This window comes from Anopheles merus, chromosome 3L, assembly GCF_017562075.2.
Source record: "Anopheles merus strain MAF chromosome 3L, AmerM5.1, whole genome shotgun sequence".
NCBI classification, from domain to species: domain Eukaryota; kingdom Metazoa; phylum Arthropoda; class Insecta; order Diptera; family Culicidae; genus Anopheles; species Anopheles merus.
The window spans coordinates 34,975,473-34,990,551 of NC_054085.1; the positions used below are offsets into that span (position 1 = coordinate 34,975,473).

The 15,079-nt window shown below is 48.4% G+C and overlaps 2 protein-coding genes across 3 annotated transcripts; both read left to right on the plus strand.

Annotated features, from left to right (window-relative positions):
* Positions 1 to 535: 535 nt before the first annotated feature.
* Positions 536 to 10,568, plus strand: LOC121599196 (probable citrate synthase 2, mitochondrial). Of its 2 annotated transcripts, none has more exons than XM_041926813.1 (5): positions 536 to 646; positions 879 to 965; positions 4,963 to 5,121; positions 8,020 to 8,146; positions 8,746 to 10,568. In XM_041926813.1, exons 2-5 carry the CDS (start codon positions 915 to 917, stop codon positions 9,807 to 9,809), a joined length of 1,401 nt encoding a protein of 466 aa, XP_041782747.1. In that variant the 5' UTR covers positions 536 to 646; positions 879 to 914; the 3' UTR covers positions 9,810 to 10,568. The 2 variants fall into 2 exon arrangements, with proteins under 2 accessions (XP_041782747.1, XP_041782746.1); XM_041926812.1 differs by having other exon boundaries at positions 592 to 705.
* Positions 10,569 to 12,716: 2,148 nt separating this feature from the next.
* Positions 12,717 to 14,537, plus strand: LOC121599996 (CCR4-NOT transcription complex subunit 9). Its single transcript, XM_041928180.1, has 4 exons — positions 12,717 to 13,387; positions 13,460 to 13,654; positions 13,736 to 13,827; positions 13,895 to 14,537. Exons 1-4 carry the CDS (start codon positions 12,950 to 12,952, stop codon positions 14,073 to 14,075), a joined length of 906 nt encoding a protein of 301 aa, XP_041784114.1. The 5' UTR covers positions 12,717 to 12,949; the 3' UTR covers positions 14,076 to 14,537.
* Positions 14,538 to 15,079: the final 542 nt, after the last annotated feature.

A 15,079-nucleotide genomic window follows, 5' to 3' on the forward strand; every position in this document is an offset into this window, starting at 1 on the left:
GAATTAAACCCGGTTCCATAGTTAAACCGGAGCTGGAGTAAATGAAAGTGCGTGAAAATATAGGGAAGAAAATTAGCGCCAAAATTCAGGGAATACAAAGAGACATTGAAATGTTTCAGCAATTAAGAAAATAGCGATTAGCGCTCGTGGTCGGAGATTCGATCCAAGCTCAGACAAAAAGATGACAGTTGATACAGTTTGCTCGAGCTACGCAGATTGACACCAAAAACATGTCGTGTGTAGCGACGGCTTAACCGTTCTGCCAAACGTCAAACGCATGAGCGCGTTTTTCCACCTCTCTGCTAGTGATGAGCATTCGGATAGCATTCCGATCCGAGGGATTTATTTTCGCAAGCCAATCTTCAAAATTACTCGCAAAATGTGTGCTGTGCTTTAAATAAGCAAATTATTAGAATTATATTTTATACTTGCGATATGGAAAAAAAGCTCATTTTGGATTTGCCTTATTGACAGTCTCACAATACCACCCCCAGCCAGTGATCCTATCCACCTGCAGTGGGATGGAAAAGAACGCACTGCTCCAACCGTACCCAGTCCCATCTCTACTTTTACTCTTGTCGCCCGCGAAACCGTCGTCGACTTGCGCGCTCGGGATTTTCTCGGAAATTAGCATTTCCACAAATAGGTAAGTGGTCGAAAAGCGTTTCAGTACTCGCGCAGCGTTAATCGGCAGCGAAAAGACAAGTAAGTTGGTCGATTCCGTGGCTACGGTGCGCGATCGGCCGGCTAACGACCGGCAGCCCCATCATCGCCCGTCACACGCCACCGACACTTGCCCGTGTTAGAGCATCAGTTTCCGCACAGCGCGGCCAGAGGACACTTATACCGACACCTTTCCTTTCGCCACTTTCTTTCAGCAACTACCAGCAGCACCAGCAGCAGCACCAGCAACAATGGCCCTCAGCCGTATTTATGCATCAAAGTTGGCCTGTGCCGCCAATAAGGTGAGTTGGACTCTTCGTCATCATCATCACCATCCGTCCACGTTGCGTCCGTTCTCGGGGGGAATACGCTCCGCAAAAAAACGGCGCTATCGAGAAGCTTCTTCCAAAGTGTGTGCCGAAGCAGAGTTGGCAATGTGTGCGGTTTTTTTTTTTGGCACGCGGTTTCAGGACCCTACCCGTGAACTTGGCCTAAGGAAGTGAACCAGTCCTTGAAACCTTTCGGATTGCTATTGTCCCCGCTCACACATACGGTACGGGTGCGTGTGTCGTGTGCTAATGTGTGTGCGAGTGGCAGTGATTTTCTGAACATGTTGAACGCGTCATCGCATTGGTTGGGTCCAGAATATGCGGTGTTTGGCAAAGAAAAAAGTTGCTTCCTCAATGAGAAATCGGCCACATTACATAACATGTGACTGAAGAGAGAAAGAGCGTTCCTGCTTGCACAAGTGAAAATGTGATGGTATGGTTCGGTGAAAACTTGCCCCCGGGGGGTTGGTGTGGTTATTCTTGACCCTAAGTTCATGCCAGACTTTTCCCCCACCAATCTGTCCAGAAGGAAAATAAGGGGAGAAAGAAAGAAAATCCTTCATCCGTGTTGCGAGCTTGCTCGCAAGGTTGAGCCGAAGGTTAAGCGTGGAAAACGTGGATTTAATTATCAAGTAGCCCCATACACAGACACACACACACGAGTGTTGTGCGGAGGGCGGCGGCTGGTTGCCTTCGATGCTCCCCACAGGCTCTCAGGCGATGATGAGATAATTGTGTTCGAGTGGCGAACAGCAGGGACCAAAAGAGGCGTAAAAAAGCAATACTAACCGCGGAGTACGTTTCTTTTGTGGGACTTGCACAACACGGTACATGTGTGTGTGTGGACAAGTTTCGACGATAAAAAGTATTGGTTTCAGAAAAAAGATTCTAAGAGTTCCATAAGAAATGATTTACAATATTTAGGTCTGATTTAGGAGAAACAACACGGACAGTACTAATTAAGGGAGCGCGCGCAGAAGGAAAACTCGTTGCGTAGAGAGAAAAAAAAAACCCTCGCTCGTGTCGTCACTTGACGCAATCCAACACGACTTCTCCCCTTTTTTCGTTTTTCGCTTACACTCCCCCCCCCCCCCCCAAAGAGCGGGAGGGAAGCTCGCTTGTGTGGAAAAATGTTAGATAACTCTCGGTCTGCATCGTCGTGCGCGATTGTGGACGTTTGTATGGGTGTGTTTATCGTGTATTTTTACTAGTCAGTTAGAAATGCCGTTCTAGAAGCACAAGAGTATTTTTGTTATTGTTGAACATCCCGCGCACGTGAATGAACTGTTAGATAACGGGAAAGTATTGCCAAACTTTGGTTTGGGAAAATGTAAGGAATATGTTTGATTCTTTTCGAAATCGGCAACACAACAGCACGAAGGTGGTCAAACAAAAGATTCGAAAGTTCAGTTTCGACCACCTCATTACCATTGCAAATGTCGTGCGCTTGAACCTTTCGGATGGTTTTAGCGCCAAGAACCGAAAAGAAATCGTTAAAGCTATCGATTTTTGCCTTTTCGTGTGCGTATCCAAATCGCACCAGAACGATAGCCTACGTGGGGTACAGTAGTAGGGGAATTTTGACGAATAATAGTGCCATTCGTGGTGTTATTACGCAACGTATGCTAGCGCAAGTAAATGTTTTACGCATCGTGCTTCGATTGTTCCATTGGCCATGGTGGCGGCAACATATTATACTATGTATGTGTGTATTGTGGAACATGCCACGATTATTCACGATTTGGAATCGGTGACGTTTGGTACGATAAAAATCAATGCCAACGATAAGCTCAGCACGGAGGAGTAGACCTTTACCTTGCGTAGAGTTTATCTTCGCACGAGAACGTGTTCCGGGTAACATCGTTCGCCTTAAAGAATGGACAAATCTCTTGAAGAAAGATTTCCCCTCCATCCATCAATGCCAGCAGTGACTGCTGCTGCACCGCACTCCGTCCATTATCATCATCATGCTGGCCGGTAGCACTATGGCGCGATAAGAAATCTCCTATCAACAGCTTCATATTCGCGAAGCGCGCGATAGATGCGCGAGTTGCGTAGCGCAATACCACGCCGGTCCACTACAACCGAGGGCGCGAACCTCGTGCACGACCGTAGAAAATGATTCCGCTGCCGCGCACAGATCAGGTGATCCAGCGAGACCTTTGCCGGGGACGCGCTTCACTCCAAGTCCCAAGGCGTGTGTGTGTCGAGTGGTGGGGATGTTTTTTTTATGTCCCCACCATTACGTAGAGCTCTTTAACCGTGGTTGAGGTGCACGACTCGCGCCAGAAACGGCATGGTGGAGAATTAAATGGCAATAAATGTTTTAAACGACTTGCGGCATTGCAGCGGCGGCGCTCGGCAAACACACGAAGCTGGCTGTCGTTAGTGATGACATTGCGAATGGAGGACTCGCTAAGGACAATCCTCTAGATGATCGATGAGACAAAGTCGTCTAAGGTACATTCAAACAGACGCTACAAACACCGAGTACGGTGGTAGGGCAGTGTGCCAGTCTTCCGCATTTTATTGCATGTGAACCCGAAGAGAAAGCTTTTTCCTGACCCCACTCCCAAGTTGAGGAAGGTTGCAGCAGTTCGGCTGCAACTTGTTCCGGGTTTAGGAGATTTTCCCTAGTCCTATAATTAGCGTGTGTTCGATAGCTAATTGGTGCAACGGCTCTCCGGCATGCTCAAGCACGCGATGATCCTATTTTTGGTCTAGAATAAATGCCAACCTTATCGATCGTTTGGCAACAAGCATCAACCTGCGAGGTGGGTGTGTATTAGAACCGTTAGGTAATGCAGGCAGGCATGGTTGGGTGGGTGCTGTTACATCATCGCTCGACGTTTTGTCGGCATGATGATGATGATGACCCCAATCCTTGGGCGCTTGGGCGCTTCCTGGAGCATTAGCCGCGTTGTAGAGCTTCCTCCAAGCATACCATCACCATCATAGAGCAGAGAGGGACTAGGGAGTTAATGATTTGGTTGTCGCATACTCTCAGTGGACAGTGGGACGGCGAGAACATAACCGGTTCTTTTGTACGGACGTTTATGTATCTATTTCACACCACGCGGGCATGGTCGCTGTGGGATGAATCGACTTGATTCGACAATTTTGGAAACCAATCGCCAAGAGTACTGGGGACATTGGGCACCGAATCTTTCCGTCTGTTTGAAACAGGTTTTAGCTCCCTCCATTCCTTTTTTAAGGGTTGGTTAAGATCCAACGAATGAGTTGGCGCAAACCGAACCTACACTTTTTTTGTGTGTACGTAAGCACCATACCTTCTGAAGGCCATGTGGACGATGATGCGCCAAAGCATGACGGCTTGAATAGGAGATACTCTGTGGAATGTTCTGGAGAGAGAATTTTGAAGTAATTTGGTTTCTGCAAACAACAGCGGCGTGTGAATTGTGAAGATAAGTCGAGATACTGTCTGACAAACAACGCGGAGAAGTAAGTCCTAGCGAATGCATTAAAAGATACCGACTGCATACGTCAATTGGGAAGGCATGGTATGCGAGAAGAAGTACGTGAAATCGACGGTTGTGTAAAGCATTTTAACCTCTTGATCTGATCCTCCTGATCGAATAGATCACGTAAAGAAAGGCCTACCGACGTTGGGACGCAGTTGGAGGATGTTTTTTTCCTACCCAAGTGACGAACGGAGGACATCTAATAATAGTCACCACGGACGTATAGGACATGGTGTAACGGCCGACGGACGAGTTACACGTGCAGGAATATTCTTCGCGAAGAGCGAGCACAGCCGTGCTATCGAAGCACATTTTGTTTTGGTCTTTTTCTGCGTCCGTTTTTATCTGCTCCTGAGTTTGGACGTCCTCTCTTGTTTGTTTTGTAAATAGTTTTACGTCAGAGAACAGACATCGTATCCGTGCGTTCGTAGTGTATTTTTTATTCAATCTTATTTCTCCATTTTTGTTTTTTTTTTTTACAATTGCAGAACTCCCTGCCGGTAATCGCTACCTTCGTGCGCAATGCATCCGACAGCACAGACCTGAAGGCTGTCCTCACGGAGAAGATCCCGAAGGAGCAGGAGCGCGTCAAGAACTTCCGCAAGCAGCATGGCAACACCAAAGTCGGCGAGGTCACCGTCGACATGGTAAGTGTTCCCACTCACGATTGTCGCATCCCTAGTACCTTTCCCTTCCTGTAGCTTTGGAGGTGTAGAGAGTTGCACAGGCCTACCAGGAATTGACTACTTTCGCGCTGCGAAGGTGATTTAATTTTAGAATCGCACCCGAATGTGAATGCACCCAACTTGGGTGGAGATTGTTCGCAGTCGCGCTATGTTTGAATGTGAGAAGATGCCAACATCGCTTGAACTCGCTGACCCCGGGAGGAAGGGGTATCGGCGGTAAAGGTTATACTCAAACCTGTCGTTCGGGCTTCGGGCTGCGGCTGCGAATCGGTTGTGTGGAGATCTCCAATCTCTGATCCGTTTCGTGGCACGCGTGCCCTTGCTGCCTGCCCGTCGAGAGTTCGCTCTCTCTAATTGAGTTAAACGACAGCTATCAAATTGCGGCCTGCGTACAATTGGTTTGCCGCCGCCACGGGCACACTGCGACAGACCGGCTGCGCTTACTCTGCGGGCAGCGTAATCACTGAAGCGTGTCATCGTCGGACGGTTCATTGGGCACACGTAGTGCAAGACAAACGTTAAAGGGACGATTGAAAAGCATCTGTCCCCCGTTAAATGTAGTTACAAATGACTGTGCGCATGATGGATGGCAAGTGGCACGGTTCTATAAGCTGCTATGATCAACAGATCATTGTTGTCGTAGATCAAAATCTGTTATTAGTCAAGGTCATGGAAGATATTGCACTAGCATAACGGCAATAACGTGCCAATTCAGATTAGCAAACGTAAAAAAACGTGTCTAGCGCATTCTCTTCAGTCAAATTGGAGTAACATATTAGCGCAGAGGCGGCAAATTCTAGCTATACCTTCCTTTACCACCTTTTCGGATGACTCTCAATGTCATCAGTATGTCAGACTCCTCATGCCGGCTCAAGCCCGCATCTAGCTTATCATTAGAATCCACTTGTACCTCAAGAGTAAAAGGGGTAATAGTTAGAAAAAAAACTCCACCATAACAAGAAAGAACAACTTATGTCACGTGCCGGTACTTCCATTTCCTCGCGCGCCCGCACCCAAACTCCCCACAACCGGTTTAGCCCTTTTTCCGCCCTGCAATCAGCAAACGCGACCCTCCGCTTTATGTGTACTTTGGATTTTCATGACGATGATGATGCGTCCAACTGCTATTGACAGTGAACCCGATGATGATAGCGTGTTTACCAATAATTTCCGCGCACATGCTACTATACCCGGTGGCTCGTTGCTGCCACTCTCTATCAGAAGCGCGGGTGGTAGGTGTGCAATATAATGTTTGTGCACTTTGTAGCGCCGTTTTTATTCTACGGTTGCAAGCATTGGGCTACGGAATTGATGTAATTGGCGTAATGCCTTGCTTTTTTTCTTATCCGTTTCATGGTGATTTATTCACGCTTGCGCGAAGGATAGTCAATGATTCCCCTGCAATTATATGGGGCTTTACCTCTCTGTCGGGCCTTTTTGCGTGAGCTACTACTTCTGTTTTGAGTTCGATTTGAAGGGCATGAAATTACTTCACCTTGTTAAAAAAGACAAGATAACAACACCGGGAAGGCCATAGAGGAAAGGCAAATGATAAAGCCTTCTCTAGTTGTGCTTAAAGTTTGAGCCCTTATCTTTGTCCGTTTCGGCGGAATGAACCCTCTCAATGGAGATCTGTTTTCTGGTTGACAGGTGACCCAAAGCATTCCCGTGAGCGATCACATGACGATGGTCACTGTTTTGTGTTTTTCTGTCTATTAGAACTAACATAAAAACCATCTTTCCGGCAATATTGTTTCCATCGCTCATTAGCACACTTTGCAGAACCTTGGATGAGTTTGCCGTGGCGATTACGTCTGGCTATATTTGGTCGCTAATGGCACCGCGAACGTGGCTAACGTATTTCGGAGGTGTGTGTGTGTTGGTGCTACTACGCTGCGGCTACTCCATGTGGCGGGTGTGTCCCGGAATGGCGGAGCTGATAAATTAGCAATTTTTGGTGTGTTCACGAACGGGAATGGAAGGAAAAAAATAGACACATATTACTGTTTTTTTCATATTTCACCCTGCGGTGTGACATCACAGCGTGTGGTGGTGGCACTACTGCAACGCGAACGCGGTCAGCTGACCGAGGGGCCACACATACGACGTCGGCGTGATAACTCGATCGGACCGGGACTTAACTTATCTCTCCCCCAGCTTGCCGGTGCCGCCGTTCGTCTGCCGTTTTTTCAATCATTTTACAGGTTTCTTCCATTCCGTTCCCTATTGAAGCGTGTTAGCTTATAATGCTGCTCCAGCGCGAGCGAAAGAGAGGCGGAGAGGCGTTTAATGAAGTCAAGTTCAATAACGCCTCAAGGCGAGACACGCCGTGAATGGTGCGATGCCTGTCCCTGGCCTTCGTCGTCGCCTCTTTGCCTGCATGTTCTCTGTGTTTGTGCTTCACTTAACAGAAGCACAGCCGTTGATCGTACACCACACGACCATTAAACGGTCTTGAAATGATGCTACACGATCGTTCTGGTTTCATTGAGTACCGACGACAGTCATGGTACGGTTAGTGTGTTAATTCTTAATTGACCTCCTCGGTTCTGATAGATGAGACGAAAAGAAGAAAAGAAATGATATGATTCTTGCGAAAAATTTGGCACCGATCATAATGGGGACATTGGAACATTCTTGACGACACTTTTCTTGGAAGCGTTGACCAAACCTTGACGCACACTAGAAGAAACCTCGTACAAAATCCTCGTAACGAAGATAGATAAAAATACTCTCGCTGAATTTGATTTTTTTTATTTTCCTTATCTGCGCTTTTCCCAAACCTCCAATTCCTACTCGCCCTGCTTCAGCCATGACATCGTTATCACACTCTAATTGCTTCTCTTCGGAACATTCCAGATGTATGGCGGTATGCGTGGCATCAAGGGTCTGGTGTGCGAAACGTCCGTGCTTGACCCTGATGAGGGTATCCGCTTCCGCGGCCTGTCCATCCCCGAGTGCCAGCAGGTGCTCCCGAAGGCACCAGGTAAGCCACCCTTAAACACATGATTGCACAACATTTGCAAGCGGCGAGCGGGGGTCTTTGTTATGTTGAGATATGTATGAAGTAATCGAATCGAGCAACAAACACGTTCCAATCGGGAGGACTGGAATCGAAAGAGACGGCTCGATCGTGTCTCGTCTGTGGAAAGACACTGACTCATGAGATGCATAAATGCATCTACTTCTCCGGGCGATTGAATAATCGCTTACGAGTCGCGAGCCGTCGCGAGTTGAGTAATATCGCCAAGGACGTATGTAAAACGTACTCGGATGGGCATCAGCAGTGAGCAGTCAGTTTGATCGGGCATTGGACTCAGATAGCAATGAATTATTTTATATTTTTCTTCGTTAAATCTTCAATTAAATTTGTACGTAGAAAGAGAACGAAGGGAAATTAAGATATTAGTAAATATTATTTGCATCGCACCCACCGTCCCACGTAAGATCGTTAGAAATACCCATTAAACAAACCGTGACCCGTGATGCAATTACCGTCCTTCAAATAAGTTATCGTTTTAACATTGATTCATTCCACTTCTCTACTAATGATGTGTTTCTCTTCTCTCTTTCTGTCCCTTCCAGGTGGCCAGGAGCCCCTGCCCGAGGGTCTGTTCTGGCTGCTGATCACCGGCGACGTGCCGTCCAAGGCTCAGGTCGATGCGCTGTCCCGCGAATGGGCGAACCGTGCCGCGCTGCCGTCGCACGTCGTCACCATGCTGAACAACATGCCGACCTCGCTGCACCCGATGTCGCAGCTGAGCTGCGCCGTCACCGCGCTCAACCACGAGAGCAAATTCGCCAAGGCGTACTCGGAGGGCGTGCACAAGAGCAAGTACTGGGAGTACGTGTACGAGGACAGCATGGACCTGATCGCCAAGCTGCCGGTGATCGCGGCCACCATCTACCGCAACACGTACCGCGACGGCAAGGGCATCGGCGCGATCGACCCGAAGAAGGACTGGTCCGCCAACTTCACCAAGATGTTGGGCTACGAGGACGAGAAGTTCACCGAGCTGATGCGCCTGTACCTGACGATCCACAGTGACCACGAGGGCGGCAACGTGTCGGCCCACACGGTCCATCTGGTCGGTTCGGCCCTGAGCGACCCGTACCTGTCGTTCGCCGCCGGCATGAACGGTCTGGCCGGTCCGCTGCACGGTCTCGCCAACCAGGAGGTGCTGGTGTGGCTGCAGAAGCTGCGCAAGGAGCTGGGCGACAATGCCAGCGAGGACAAGGTGAAGGAGTTCATCTGGAAGACGCTCAAGTCGGGCCAGGTCGTTCCCGGCTACGGTCATGCCGTGCTGCGCAAGACCGATCCCCGCTACACCTGCCAGCGCGAGTTCGCCCTCAAGCACCTGCCAAACGATCCGCTGTTCGGGCTGGTCTCGAACATCTACAAGGTCGTGCCCCCAATCCTGACCGAGCTCGGCAAGGTCAAGAACCCGTGGCCGAACGTAGACGCTCACTCCGGCGTGCTGCTGCAGTACTACGGGCTGAAGGAGATGAACTACTACACCGTGCTGTTCGGTGTGTCCCGTGCCCTCGGCGTGCTGGCCTCGCTCGTGTGGGACCGTGCCCTCGGCCTGCCGATCGAGCGCCCCAAGTCCATGTCCACCGATGGACTGATGAAGGCCACCAGCAAGTAAAGCCCGGGAGGAACAAACAAACACACTTAATTCACACAAACCGTCAACATACACACACACACACACATGCATCCTTTGCAAAAACTCTAAGCATAAGTTTTCATCGAAGTGGATAATTTAATCACACACACTCACACGCCAACACACACGTGACTTTCGCAAACGCAAAGAAGAAAGTGCGCGCATCAGCACCAGCAGCAGCAGCAACAGCTCACCACCATTCAGTCCCGAACCGGCAAAATCGAACCAAGGAGAAACAATGGACAAGGGAGGGAGACGGCGGTTATTTCTATGCGATATTAAGGCTAGCCGGTCGGATAGTCGGTCACCTCAGGAGGACAGCTAGAGACAGAGAGAGAGAGAGAGCGAGAGAGAAAGAAGGAGATAGCGAGTAAAGAACACATATTAGCAACCAAAAACTACCAAACTCTGCGATAGTAACTGAGTTAAAAACTATAGACAGATAGCTTTTAGAGTGATAGAATACAACAACCCCCCGTGTCCCTCCCGAGAGAAAAAAACGTTGAAAATGCTGTCGTCGGTGAGGTGTGTCCCACCGTTTCCTTCCTTCCGATCGCTCACGCCCAACGCACCACCAACTCCCCCTCGCCCCAAAGGGACTTAAAAGCGAAACAAGAACAAGGACGGTGACGGTGAGGCGTGTATAGGAGCGAGCGACAGGAGCACGATAATTAAAGGCAAAGAAATATGATAATAATAATACTTATCCTCTCTCGTAGAGAGTGTCGCAACATAAAACAAAAACAAATCTACTTACGAAGTGAGACGAGCATGTGTTGTGCCGAAAGATTCGCCGTGGGGAAGCTGAGTTCGCGAAAGCGGGTGCGCCCTGCGCCCAAGTCATAGAAGTTGAAAGCACTTTGGGTTGGAAATTGCGTGTTTTGTAGTAGCGTTTTTCACATGCTCTTGCACCAAACTTTCTTTTCGAAAGGAAGAGAACAGAGCCGTTAGGATTGGTGGTGTAGAGACAGTTGCAGTTACGAAATCGATTTAATATTTAAATTAGTAGGATAAACGTAGCATGGTTTTGCCCGTAGTGCGATCAGTTTTACGCGTGATGTATCCCAACTCAGCTGGGAGGTATGAAAGGTTTGGGAGTTTCACTCCTTTTGTTTCATGTTCTGTACATTAGTTGACTTTAACGTGTGGCGTTTCCAAACTTATTTAGAGTACAATGATCGTCTGCACTTGGTTCACTTTTTCATGTGAAATGCGTCTACGCGAGCGCGGAGCGCAAGAATTCAAGTAATAATTGGGAGGAATGCCCAACAATGCGTGGCGCCTTCCCTTCGGACAATTGCTGTCTCTCGTGCCAGTGCTCCCCAGTGCCGGAAGATATTGAGCCAATAATTAATATTTATTACTTTCTCCGATCGTATAACGTATTAAGGGGGTTCTGTGATTCTGTTCACAAGCGCATGGAAAGCACTGTCTGCTTGAACACGAAGCAAAGGCAAAATGCTTCCTTCTCTGTTAAATTTTCAATGTTTGATGACTTCTTTTCGAGCAAGTATGTAGGGATCAGTTTGTTTGGTTAACAACCTGAAATAAATTAAAGCGGTGGAATTCAAACCACTTCCCAGCAGTTTTGCACCCGCTGTGTAGGTCGAAGGACAATTTTCTCTTAAAAATAACATTCACACCTGACGACAATAAAAAAAACAAGCAAATAACGGTAGCGAAGCGTCTGTCGATTCAAAATGCATACCCCACTGCCAAAAGCGCCCAAAGCGATTGCTTACGTACAAATTTTCTCAATAAATATGCTCCCGTAATAGATGTGACGTGTCTAGATATGTCTTTAATTTCGTTGTTCAATGTGTTGTGGTAAAATTTAACAATCGTTTTGATCTGTGTTGCAGCCTCTCAAGGTAACGGCAATTTTGAAATGCCCAAGCTGTCCATACATGTACGCACCTTGGTCACTTTGGTTTGACAGCTGCATTTTATCTTGTCAAAAGTCGCGGTTAAAATTTTCCAAAAAAAAAACAGTCGTCGCTCGAGTGGCTGGTTTGCTAAACTTGTGGTAATTTTCTTTGCAAAAGATACAGCATTTAAGTTGCCCACTCGAAAATGAGAATCCTAAAGCGGAGAAAGAAAAATAGAAAGCGTTCCAAGTTTGCGAAAGTGCTCATTAAGTTGGAAGATCTACAGCGAGTGTATACAGACCGGCAACAACAAAAGAGTAATTTTTCAGGTAAGTGCTACTGATTGTAGAATTTGTATGAACAATTTAATTAATACTCAACTTTAGCTATAGAAACTGGCTAGCCAACTGCTACGGATATGTGAGATGTAGAGGAAATACAGTATCCAACAGATGGTACGATTGCAGTGGACCCGGAAGCCGAAAACCACGTTAATCCGAGAGATCGCTCTATGGAACACGTTGCTGGATACAAAGATAGGACAGCCCGTGACGAGCTAGTTATGAAAAAAGTAACCTATCTGCTGCTGTTGTTACACCAATCGACAGACATCCAGATACAGGGAGATATCCACGCCTTTTTTAATACTCCCATTGTGGAGGAAAAGGGCATCGCTCCATTAGCAACAGACGACGGAACGCTCGTTGCAACGTTGCAACTTCACAATCTCCCGGGCACTCCCGTCTTGCTGCTCGGCATGTACTGTCGATCAGCTAATCCGGCCAAAGTAGAACATTTCCTACGTCCATTCGTGAAAGACCTAAATCACGTTGTGGAGAATGGAGTTGTGATCAATGGTAAACTCGCCGGCATCTCGTTTCGGGCTGTTATAGCGGACACTAGGTCAAAAGCGTTAACCAATATTAGCCAAGACACAAACCGGCTAGCACAAACCGTACGGCTAGCGCAGCTGCAATACAACACGAACCCTGCATTAGTCCCCCACCACAACAACAAATTGACAGCTGAAAAGTCGCTTCGCAACCATTTGACAGCCACTCGTCCTTTGCACCGCTGTCGAGTTTGCCCATTTGCTGTGCGAGTGAAAAAATAATATCCAACACACTGCCTTTGATTTATTTTTCGAGAGCGTTCTGTGCTGCACCAGGTGAAGCATCTGCCCGAACACCATACAACAAACCGCAGTCGTTTGCTTTGCATCTCACAAGCGTGTAAAATCGTGCTTCGGAAATGGCTGTCGTGCAGCAGGCTGGCAATTTGCCACCAATGGCGTCAAACTCCGAGAAGGTGTTCCAGTGGATAAACGAGCTGTCCAATCCGGAATCGCGCGAGACGGCCCTGCTCGAGCTGAGCAAGAAGCGGGAATCCGTCGCCGATCTGGCCCCGATGCTGTGGCACAGCTTCGGCACGACGGCCGCCCTGCTGCAGGAGATCATCCACATCTACCCGTCCATCAATCCGGCCACCCTGACCGCGCACCAGTCGAACCGGGTGTGCAATGCGCTGGCCCTGCTGCAGTGTGTCGCCTCCCATCCGGAGACGCGCTCCGCCTTCCTGGCCGCCCACATTCCGCTCTTCCTGTATCCGTTCCTGCACACGACCTCCAAGACGCGCCCCTTCGAGTACCTGCGGCTGACGTCGCTCGGTGTCATCGGTGCGCTGGTGAAGGTAAACAAAAACACAGAAGGCAAAACCCCTCCCGGTAGGACTGACGGGGAGTTTTCCTTCTTTTTTTTGCAGACCGACGAACAGGAAGTGATCACGTTTCTGCTGACGACGGAAATCATTCCACTGTGCCTGCGCATCATGGAGGCCGGATCGGAGCTGAGCAAAACGGTGGCCACCTTCATACTGCAGAAGATACTGCTGGACGACAGTGGGCTGTCGTACATCTGCCACACGTACGATCGGTTCTCACACGTCGCCATCATTTTGGTAAGCGCAGCCGTGTTTCGTTGTGTTTTAGCAAACGGAAAAAAACTCGCAATCGTAACTGGTGTGTTGTAATTTCCGCAGGGCAAGATGGTGATATCGTTATCCAAGGAACCTTCGGCACGGCTGTTGAAGCATGTCGTACGCTGCTACCTGCGACTTTCGGACAATCCACGGTAAGGCTTACGGTGTTGGTTACCCCTAGCAACTACGCAGCAGTGCTAATTTCGCATTCGTTTGCAGCGCCCGAGAAGCGTTACGCCAGTGCCTGCCGGATCAGCTGCGCGACGGTACGTTCACCGCCTGTCTGCAGGAGGATAAATCCACCAAGCACTGGCTGACGATGCTGTTGAAGAATCTGGACACACCGGCCGGTCCCGTTACCGATCCGCGCCAGGTTGGCATCGCTCCGCTTACCTCGTAGAGGGCGACCGGCGGTGCTGGAAATTTCATACTTCAAGGGCTGTAACCGTGCAACCAGTGCCAGCGTTGACGGCACAGGCAACGGAAGCGGGCCAGAGGGGAGCGGCCGCCCATCAGCTTCCATTGTCCGTGAGTGTGTGCGTGTGTATTTTTCTTTCCCAAACCTTTTTTGTTTTGTTAATAAGCTGCCAGCTGCGCGTAAAAAACGGTAGCACCAGCTGTCCCTTTTAGGATTAGTCGCTCGATCGAACCGCGCTCGTGTCCCACATTACCACCCGATTTGTTCCTCCAGGCTATTTTGCGAAGCGAAGCTGTAGAGCGAAGCAAAAAAAAAAAAGAGGGACGAGCGATAAAAGCTAAGACGAGCTAACCTCTCACCCCTATTAAGATGTACAGGCAATTTTTAAGACAAAATCCCATTTGTAACGAAGCAACAAAACAGGCAACAAAAGAAAACAAATGTGTAAAGAGAACCCGTGTTTCGTAGCTTTCTTTGAAAGAAGGCTTTTAAAAACGACATTTAGAGACGTGTAATAATAGTGTATGTCTGCTACTGTAAGTGTGCGTCTACGTTAATTGTGAGCGAAAGTGCGCGAGCGAGAGAGCAACAGCTGCTCAAACTGTTGAAGAACCAATTATTCGATTTACAAAAAAAGCAGTGTAGGATTCAAAATTTGGTAAAATAGTCGAAGAAGTTAAAAGATAAACAAAAAACGAATCACGATACGCTAGTTAGATAGGTAGTGGGCGCGATGGGTGAGTTAGTTGTTCGCCTTCCGCCCTCCCCATACCCCCGGAAAACGAGAGCTTTTGTTGTTCGGCAATTTTTACGCACACAGACGTTAGCGAGAACTCATTCAACACTCTCTACTCTATACCTGTTTAGTATTAAATATGCGATGAAACATACAATAATTCGGGGACGGTTTTTGGCAGTTGAATTTTCAAAGTTGATGACGAATGTGGTGGAAATTGTTTAAGACCAGGGATGGCCTACTGGATCGT

What these genes read in the sequence shown, in the direction of transcription:
- LOC121599196 (XM_041926813.1), top strand. Translation starts at nt 915, where the DNA reads ATGGCCCTCAGCCGTATTTATGCATCAAAGTTGGCCTGTGCCGCCAAT. An exon ending in TGGCCTGTGCCGCCAATAAG is followed by an intron (nt 966 to 4,962) that starts GTGAGTTGGACT and finishes TTACAATTGCAG; the next exon opens with AACTCCCTGCCGGTAATCGC. An exon ending in GGTGCTCCCGAAGGCACCAG is followed by an intron (nt 8,147 to 8,745) that starts GTAAGCCACCCT and finishes TGTCCCTTCCAG; the next exon opens with GTGGCCAGGAGCCCCTGCCC.
- LOC121599996 (XM_041928180.1), top strand. Translation starts at nt 12,950, where the DNA reads ATGGCTGTCGTGCAGCAGGCTGGCAATTTGCCACCAATGGCGTCAAAC. An exon ending in CACACGTCGCCATCATTTTG is followed by an intron (nt 13,655 to 13,735) that starts GTAAGCGCAGCC and finishes TAATTTCCGCAG; the next exon opens with GGCAAGATGGTGATATCGTT. An exon ending in CGACTTTCGGACAATCCACG is followed by an intron (nt 13,828 to 13,894) that starts GTAAGGCTTACG and finishes ATTCGTTTGCAG; the next exon opens with CGCCCGAGAAGCGTTACGCC.